Source organism: Quercus lobata, chromosome 1 (genome assembly GCF_001633185.2).
Source record: "Quercus lobata isolate SW786 chromosome 1, ValleyOak3.0 Primary Assembly, whole genome shotgun sequence".
Classification (NCBI taxonomy): domain Eukaryota; kingdom Viridiplantae; phylum Streptophyta; class Magnoliopsida; order Fagales; family Fagaceae; genus Quercus; species Quercus lobata.
Window position 1 is genome coordinate 11797090 of NC_044904.1, and position 10150 is coordinate 11807239.

The window sequence follows — 10150 nt, forward strand, 5'->3', positions numbered from 1 at the left end:
AAATGTTTTTCTTTATGGCATCTTATCTGCTCTTTTTTTTTTCTTTTTTTTTTTTTAAATCCTGGAGATATGATCTATGAAAAATTCAAAAAAACAGAAAAATGCTCAAAAAACGTCATTATCTTCAGCAGTAACTTGAATCGCATTTTTGGTCAGAAAAACGTTGAAATTTGGATTTCTCTATTTCTATAAAAGTTGTAGAGAATTAAATTTCCTTTCCAAAAACATCAATCCCGAATCGATTGGAATTTTAAGCAGCGAGTTATGGCCAAAATACGAAACAGGTGCAGAAGATAACACAAATTCAGCATTATCTTCAATTTTCTCTCAAAATTTCAAATGAGTTCAACATCAAATCTGTTCAAGCCTATCTAATATACTTATCCTTTCCCTCTGCTTCAGAAGAAATATTTTTGAAAAATAAATTGGGTAAAGAAACAGATACAGCCTATGAAAAAATTCAAAAATGCTCAAAAGACGTTACTATTTTCAGTAGCAATTTGAAACACATTTTTGGCATGGATAACATTGAAATTTGGCTTTCTCTATTTCTGAAAAAGTTGTAGATAATTGAATTTCCTTTCAAAAAACACCCATCTTGAATCAATTGGAATTTTGAACGGAAAATTAGAGCCAAAATACGAAGCAGGTGCAGCATCATTTCAAAATTTGAATGGGGATCAACACTAAATCCGTCCCCAGCTCATTTAAACAGGTTATCTCCTCCCTTAGCTTCAGAAGAAAGCTAATAACCTAGCTTTAAAGCTAAGCCATCCCTTCGCCTATAAATAGAGAAGACCTCTTCTATCTTCTGGACCCCGAATTCCCTCTAGAGAGCTAGCGAGAAAGCAGAAAAGAAAAACTATTGAACAACCATTGTTCTTACCTTGGTTGTAGTTTAGTACTTCATTCCTTTCTCCCTAGCCCTTTTAGTGATCAGTTCCCCTTTTAATTTATGCTGGTAAGTAGCTAAATTTTTTTTTTTTAATTCTTTATACATGCTAGAATAAATGCTTACAAATCATTATTAACTTCTTTTATGCTATGCTTGGATGAACATGCCTATATGTTTTATTGGTTTTCTCTTACATGCTTAGATGAACATTTCTAGGCCAATACACAATTTTCTTTTGAATGCTTAGATGAGCACTTCTAGGCTAAAACACAACTTTCTCTTTAATACTTAGATGAACATGTCTAGGTAGTTGTTTTACTTTTTTAATGCTTGAACAAACATGTCAAAGTATTTTGATTTTGTCTAGATAAACATGTCTAGGGTTTTTTCCTTTACTTCTCTTCATAATTGCTTGGATGATCAAATATACTTAAAGGTTTTATTTTTATTTGCTTCTCTTTGCAATTATGTTGATGACAAATAACATGACAATTTTGTTTTCCCTCACATGCTTAGATGAACATGTCTAGGCTAGGAGTTCTTTATTTATATTGATCTCTTGGATGAACATGCCATTACCTTCATTTTTTGTTATCTAACAAGTTTTTTTTTTTTTTTTCTCTTTATGTCAAATTCCCCTAACATATATTTATTTACACTTACTGCAAATCACATGTTTATATGACATATTCTTTGTATTTGTTTGACATGACATGACATTGGCCACCTTAACCTAGAAGACCGGTTTTACGAGGCGAGATGGGTGCTTAATCCCTTCCCATCTCGTAAATTAGCCTCCGAACCAAGATCAAGGGTTCTAGACAATGTTTTTGTATATAAAATTTTACCTTTTTTAGAATGTAACTAGGAAATAAAACAATGTAATTTATTTTTCTTAGATTATACCTAGGATAAAAAGCATTGTAAATTTTTGTTACAAAATTCGATGTAAATTGTCATATACATTAATACAACAAAAGTATTTTTCATTAAAGGTTTTCTTGTTTTTCCTTTTTAAATTAAATAAGTAGCGACTCCATGTAAAACCCTCGATCTAGGAGGGAACACATTTTTACAGGGGTGGTTGTAAAAGCTGAAAAGTATTGCTCTATCAGGCGCAGAGTACTTAATTGCAGTAATGGCAGCCTTTCCCTTGTCCTTTGTCGCCATACTGTTTAGGGGTCCTTTCCCCATCAATGTAGAGGTGTTTAGCTTTTCCTTAAACCGCTCCTATACCGTACTCGCCCTTTCTTCTAGGAGCGCTTTGGGATGCCAAGGACAGAATCGTCCTTGGCTATATCTCTAGGCCATTTGGACTTCCGTTGCATGACCTCGGCAACGCCTCTCCTCGGCGTGGGCCTTGGGCCTTAATATAAAGTGGGTCGGGATCACAAATTCTCTGGCCCTACATATATATATATATATATTATAATTTTTTTTAACAAATGGGGGCCTTTTTTTATTTGGGGGCCTTAAACGATTGCATCAATTACATCTATAGTTCAGCCGGTCCTGATTGCACTTGATGCAATTACTATCAATGGTTGAGATTGATTAAAAAATATTAAGAAAATTTTTTTAAAATAAAAATAAAAAAGTAAAAAGTAAAAAAAATTTGTGAAGGAAATAAGTGAATTGCACCCGGTTAGACACACGGTATTGCAAGCTATGGATTGAGATCAGGTGCAATACCCTTAGTAAGGGTATTGCACTTGATGCAATTGCTTTTAATAGCTGAAATTGAGAGTTGCTTTTCGCAACTATTAATCTCAACCATTAATTAAAAAAAATTAAGAAAAACCTTATAAAAAGTACAAAGTAAAAATTAAAAAACTAAAAATAATTTGCGAAACAAATGAGGTGAATTACAACTTATACAATACTCTAGATATTGCACGAGATCCCTTAGAGCATTCACAGCAGTGGTGCTATATAGGTATATTGGTATATTTTAGCTCCACTACCCCTAAAAACTACACTGCAGCAGTGGAGGCAAAAGCAAAAATTTTAGATGTTCAGCTACAGTGCACATCTATAAATAGATGTGCACTGTAGCACAAAGCTAAAAAAAATAATACTATTTTATTTAACTTTTCTCACTCTTCCAATTAAAATAATCCATCTTTTTTTCTCCCTCTCCGTCTCTTTCTTTTCGTCAGACTCTAACTCTCAGCCCTCTCTCTTCCTTCTCTATCTCTTCAATATCATTTCTCTGTTCTTTTTGCGTGATCGCCGATGGCGTAAACAAAAGGGGTGGCGAAAGGGGTGGCGAGCTGGGTCGGCGAAAGGGATGGCGACCTGGGTCGGCAAAGCTCGCCACCCCTTTCGCCGACCCAGCTCGCCACCCATTTCGCCGACCCAGCTCGCCATCGCCACCCCTTTCGCCGACCCAGCTCGTCACCCATTTCGCCGACCCAACTCGCCATCCCAAACCCCAAGTCCCAAGCCGAAAGAGAGATGTACGGGTAGAGCGATGAGATCGAAGCGTAAACGGAAACTAAAGCACGGCGAGAGATGTATGGTTTTTTGGTGTTTGATTTATTTTTTTTGGGTTTGGTTGTGACCGTGGATTGTGGTTGAAATGGTGGTTTGTTGGCTGTGTTGGTGGTAGTTTGGTAGCTGTGGCTGTGGTTGTCGTGGCCTGTGTTGGGCTATGGTTATGGCTGTGTTGGTGGTGGTTTCATTTTTATTTTATTTATTTTTTGCCGTGAGTTGTGGTTGTAGTGGAGTGGTGGTGGAGGTAGAAGTGGCTGGCTGAAAGGTTTTTGTGGGTGGTTGTTATTGGCCGGCGGTGGTTGTGAAATATGGTGATGATCCGTTTGTGGGTTTTTTTTTTTTTTTTTTTTTGGTTGTGATGTATTATTTTATTGTAATAGAAATATTATTTTATTATGATGGTTATATTATTTTATTTTATTGAAAGTTAAAATAGATCCACTGCTGTAGTATGTATGTAGGTAAAATAAATAAAATAGCTTTTGATGGAACTAAATTGTTAAAAATTTAACTCCACTGCTGTGGATGCTCTAATTCACTAACTATATATGGAAATTTGCATAGAATGTTGGGGTCCATACTCCATATCATCATTATTGACGAAGATTCTTGCAATAATTTCAAAGCTTTATATCTTCACCCGATGTTCACGTTTTTGTCAGGTTAATTTTTTATTTTTAATCTTGGACCCAGTTGCAGTAAACTGTACCCTGCGATGTTTTTGCCTTTTTGGCTTTAGTGGGCAATTCACAAATGATACAGAGTCTGGTTCACCATTATTTGATCAGTACTGCGTGGAAGAATATCTTACTTTCATTGTACAGGTTTTGGCTAATCTTTTTTTTTTTTTTTTTTTTTTTTTTTTGAGAAGCAGGTTTTGGCTAATCAAGAAAAAGAAAAGTTCACAAAAAGATTGTCAAAATATTCTCAAACAAGGTTTTTATTTACACATGCTAATGCCTATGATTGAAATTTAAAAGTGATACCAACAAGACTTGGAAGAATGGAAGTTAGGTGTGTGGGCGGTGGGTCCGTGGGTGAGCTTTTTTCCACAAGGCCTGGAAAAAGGAGTCACGGGGGAGAGTTCATCGCATCGTGGACCCCAGATTAAGTCTTAAAATATTCAAACTTCTTTTCACATTCATTTCAAGAAAAAATCATGTTTGTAGAGTGTAGACGAGGCCACTGTCCTTTTTTCTTTTTTTTCTTTTTTTCGTGACTGCTATATATTAATTGGTATTTGGTCATAAACCAATAATATCTTTAGGAATTGAGCACCCAATGTAATTGCTTTTAATAGTTGAGGTTAAAAATTAAAAAAAGAAAACTTTTAATCTTGATTATTGTAATTAGGGATAGTTGCCCTAATTATGCAGCTTCTCTTCAATCTCTACCTTATTTCTTTTTTATACCTATACATAATAAGTGAATTTTGACTAAGAAAATGACACTCAATAATACAAATGCTATCTCGTATCATGTCATGGTTTGTGACCAAATCATAAATTATATGTGGTGTCATCAGATTTCATTGTGTATAGTTATATGAGATCGACACAAAACTATAAACTAAGGCACTTGATTGATATTCTTTTTTTAATTTTCAAGAATTTATTGAAAAATATGCTCAAATCATAGGGACTATAAAATTTGAAGGCAATTTTTTTTTCTTACACCAACACTACATTAGTTTTCTCTTCTACAACTTAAAATTTCTATCTTCGTGTGAAAGTTGCAGATATTATTTTCTTTGTCAATTGAAAAAGAAAAAAAAAATTACTCAATTTTCATCACTTATCACTTAAAATACTCCAATTTCCCAAACCCCCCATTTGGCACCTTAACTCATCACCCATTTTTCAACTTCAAAAGTTGTGGCTGGGTTTCACACACACACACACCAAAAAAAAAAAAAAAAAAAAAGTCCGTTTGTCAAACATTACGGCTAGGTTTCACCAAAAAAATATAAAAAATAAAAATTCAATCCGTTTGTCAAACATTGCGGCCGGGTATGTGAGTTTAATTACGGAAATGCCATTGAAAACTAAGTTTTAGAATACCTAAAATATGTTTTCAGTTTTCATAACTTATCACTCAAAAATCAGAGAATTGAGTGATGGAAACAAAAACTAAAAAAAAATCCAAACAGAGTTTTTTTTTTCTTGAGATCCACATATTTTGAGTTGAGTGCTGGAAACAGAGTTATGAATTATGAAAACAGCAAATCCAAATAGCCAAATATTCATGCACTAGAAGATAAGGAGAAGCTAAAAGCTCACAACCACTAGTGGCCAAAGGTAACTTGTAAATTATATCAAAAAAAAAAAAAAAAAGGTAACTTGTAAATTTTGAGCATCTATAAGCAGACTTATATTTGGTAGAGCATTTTAGCAACATATTTTCAGTTTTTAAACAACATTTTTACACTTTTTCACACACCCATATTTCAAAAAAATAAAAATAATATTACTCAAACTTCTCTACTAAACGGTTCTAACTTATTCAAACTCTTTTTTCCCAAAAAATATATATATATATATATATATATATATTCAAAGTCAAAGTGTTGACCAGTCTGCAGCCGCCCTTTCTAACATTTATTTGTTATTTTTTCTTTTTTTTCTCTTCTAATCTATTTACCACGCCAATGGGTTCTTGTTAAGATGATTCTCACACCTACCCTTTTTCCCTCCCTAAAAATTAAGGGTCTATTTAGATGCAGTTTATTTTATTGAAAACTAAAAACACTATAGTAAAATAATTTTTATATATGTGAATAATACCGTGTGACCCATTTTTAATGAAAAAGTTGTTTAAAAAATATGTTTGTGGGTTCTGTGAACAGTGCACAGGACCCACTGGCAGGTTTGTGTTCACGTGCTTCTCAATTAAAAAAAAAAAAAAAGGTGTGAAACGCCAGAAATGAAGACGCAAGGTAGAATAATTTCTACCCAAACGCATACTAAGAATACAAAAAAAATCTATTTACCAAAACTTGTCTGACACATAATTTTTTTTTAATAAGAAAAAGACAGCGTAGCTTATATTAAATGAAAGTGACTAAATCAACCAAAACTACTGAAGAAATTTGTAGTGGAACATCCACACAACAAAATCTGAGATATGTAAAATATATCGAGTTAGACTATAAACAATATTATCACCTTCTCTCTGACTCCAAAACTTATCCAACACAGAATTTGACTCCAAAACAAGCAATGTCAAAGTCATAAATATAGTGGTGCAATTAATCTATTATAGAAAGTTAGTGAGTTTGGATTGCAATGAAATCCGCCACGTCTGCGGCTGCGTTTTAAACATGTGGATCCCGTGCACTGTTTACGGGACACGCAAGTACCTTTTTTCAGCAAATTTTTCTTTAAAATTAGGTCCTACGGTACTATTCACACATTTAAAAATTATTTTACTACAATATTTTCAGTTTTCAGCAATAAGCGGTATCCAAACAGACCTTTAAAAACACTATAATAGATAAACTAATATAGTGCTGACTTTAAGGCTTTGGGTTTGAGTTATTAACATTGTAGCAAAACTAGATTGATTTGGATTTTCAGACCTCTCACCAGCCAAGCTTGTATGTCTAATATTTTGAATTTGGTTGTGGATATAAGGCTCGTTTATCTTAGTTACTATATCTTTTGGGTTGAGAGAGGATGTTCTGGATACTAGTTTAACAATCCAATTGCTAATGAATAAATACTTTACAATAAGAAGCCAATAAAAAAGGAGCATTAAACTATGATATATAATGGTGATAAAAACACCACATCCACGTGTATCATATATCCCACATATAACATATTACATTTTATCATGATAAAAAATAAAATAAAAAAATTTGTGATGAATATCAAGGAAATAATCCCTAAACTACATATTTCCATCTTATTTCAATTTTAACTTTTTTTTTTTTTGATAAGTTCAATTTTAACTTTTTGATTCAAAAGAATAAAAAATAAAAACCTATTTTATGGTTTTAATTATCTCCGTTTCCTCTGTTTTCCTTACCAATAATATCAACGGTAAGAACAACCAACTTTAACGGTAGCGCGCGGTTAATTTAGTTTTCGCTCTATCTGAACAAAATAAACGACCAGAAAGCCACGAAAATAGTGAGTCCAGTGGCAATGCAAGCCATGTCCAACGCTCTCTCTCTCCTCTGCTTTCTTTCCTTTCTCTCTCCCTTCATTTTCAGAAACTCTTCGAACCTCTCTTTCCCTTCCCCTTTCCTCTCCTTCTTCCTCTTCCCACTTTCCATCGCCCCTTGTAAAATTACCAAACTGTCCTTCCCGTTCAAATGCTTCCCCTCCAAGTCCTCCACTTGCATGCTCACTTCCCGCACGTGCATCTCCCCTCCCACCTTTCCCTCACACGTGACCACCACCGCGCAGTGGACTAGCTCCGACGAGTCCTCGCCGCCGGAGACGACCGTCGAGTACCGGAGCTGCACGTCTCCGGTCAGCCAGTGGTGCTGGACCGAGACGGGGCTCCGGCTCGAGACGTTCACGGCTCTGTTTCGGGTCGGGTCGATAAGGATCCAGCTTAGCTTCAGGTTCTCCTCGAGGTGGTCCAGCCAGGCTTGGTCCTCTCCGACGTGTCGTATCGGTGTCTGAACCGACTCTTTCTGTCCAAGCAAGTCGAACCGAAACGGCGAGCAGAGAAACCAATCGGACTTGGTCTCGTTCTCTTGGACCTTCGAGAAAATGAGACTCTCCTTGTAGTGAACATCAACGGCTGAGATTATCTCGGCGAGATAATGATGATGCTGCTTCGGCGGAGAGCGGTGGTGGAGGAGTGGGAATGAGTCGGAGAAAAAAGAACGGTAAGCACCAGGGAACGAGGAGATGACGTGGTGGACACGTGGGTGGTCGATGGAAGGCCACGTGGAGGAGCAGATTTCCCGCCAGAGCTGTTCTTCGGTGGAGAGAGCGTGCAAGTGGGAAGAGGCGCAGGAGGCGGAGGCGAGGGTGGCGCCGTCGAGCCTAGTGAGGATGTGGGTCTTGATGACGTCCTGATGGACGTCTGAGATTGCAGTGCCACCGCCGTTATCGTGATCGTGATCATGATCGACGGTCGTGATTGTGGTTGTGCCAGGTTCCATGAGGGTCAACCGGGAAAAAGGTCTTTTAGAGCTAAATTCAAAGTTAAGAGGTAGTGACAAAGAGAAAGGTGGATATGGAGGCTTTTATAGAGAGAGAGAGAGAGTGACAAAGCAATGTTAAACGGTCCACACCGTGTTTTCATATCTATCTTTTTTTTCTTAGGTGTTCTCATGTCTATCTAATATTGTTAGTTAAAGAAACAATGAAACATCCACTTCACTTCGTTAGTTGCATGCTTTCTATGACTTATTGGTTATTCAATTTTGCGGCACGGGTTTTATTTAATTTTGTGCTAAGTAAATTATTAATGATAAAAATCGAAAGACTTCAAATCTAATTAAATTCTATAAATTAGAGTTCAGTTTTTTGCTATGTATCTATCTAAGTTTTTAATTTTTGTGACAAATAAATTATTGGATGCAAAAATCAAAGTACCTAAATTCAATTAGATTCTAAATATATATATATATATATATTGTAGGGCGTAAATGATTTATGGGCCAAGCCGAGGAGGATTATGGCCCAAGTTCAACAAAATAGACTTTGGGTACCGTCGAGGGTAGTTCAGTCCTCGGCAGACCCAAAGTTCCCCCTCGTAAAGAAGGGTAAAAATGGTATAAAACTGAAACTCGGAAAAAAGATCTAAAATATCCGGGGAAAGCTGCTGTTATTATCATTTAATGTTCTGAACCCGACAGGGCCACATTCTTTGGCTTTTACAACCACCCCCAATGACTTTGGGGGATAGACTGATGGGACAAGTATCAGCCTTGGAAAGATTGACCCTACACGTGGATGAAGGATAAATGGATACAGGCGAGTATAAAAGGAAAACTAAGTAATCTTGGGAAGGGGCTGGGAAAAAATGGCCAAGAAACGAGAGCCTCCCAGCCCACCTCCATGAGAAGTACTCTAGGGGTGACGATCATTTAACCTTGTATGAACCCCCTGAAAAACCCACCGCTTATCAATCAAGGCCTACCCTTTCAAACCCACGCTCTACAAATGATATTGTTAGGGTCGTTTTACGTGCGAACCCGACACTGTTACAGTCCGCCACGAATCGTGACCCTACATATATATATATGTGTGTGTGTGTGCACTCCATTAGGAGAAAATAGAACACATTCTAAAAGTACTCGATTGCTTTCAGAAATTTTTATTTAATGAACACTTTTTTTTTTCTTCAACCATAGTTTACACGGTCTAAGTTTGGATCATTTTAGGTTTCTAAAGTTTAATTTTGTTCAATTTCATCTCTAATCTTCTAGATCATGTTTCTTAGTCACTCTATTCATTTCTGCTATCAAGACTTTCATTAATTCTTCAAACGAACTAGTTTTGTAAATTATTTTCCATGTTACCTTTGGCCATTTATTTTTCAGTTGACGGATCTTTGAGAGATCTTCATTTTTAAATATTGGTCCCTTGGAGCTTTCTTATGCTAATAGTGTATTTACTCTTTTGAAAAGAAAATAAGAACTTTCCTTCACGGTCAATTGGTATTTTCTGGTCTCTCCAATAAGGAGGTAGAGGATAAAAGTCCAAGGTTCAATCTCCCTTCCCCAGTTGAATGTAGAAAAAAATAATAATTTAAACATGGGAAGGTTTAAAGTTTTAATATAGTTTGAATGTT

At 35.9% G+C, this 10150-nt stretch overlaps 1 protein-coding gene across 1 annotated transcript; it reads right to left on the reverse strand.

Moving 5' to 3' along the window:
• Nucleotides 1-7355: 7355 nt before the first annotated feature.
• Nucleotides 7356-8644, reverse strand: LOC115978462 (F-box protein At2g27310-like). Its single transcript, XM_031100446.1, has one exon. It carries the CDS (start codon nt 8511-8513, stop codon nt 7485-7487), a length of 1029 nt encoding a protein of 342 aa, XP_030956306.1. The 5' UTR covers nt 8514-8644; the 3' UTR covers nt 7356-7484.
• Nucleotides 8645-10150: the final 1506 nt, after the last annotated feature.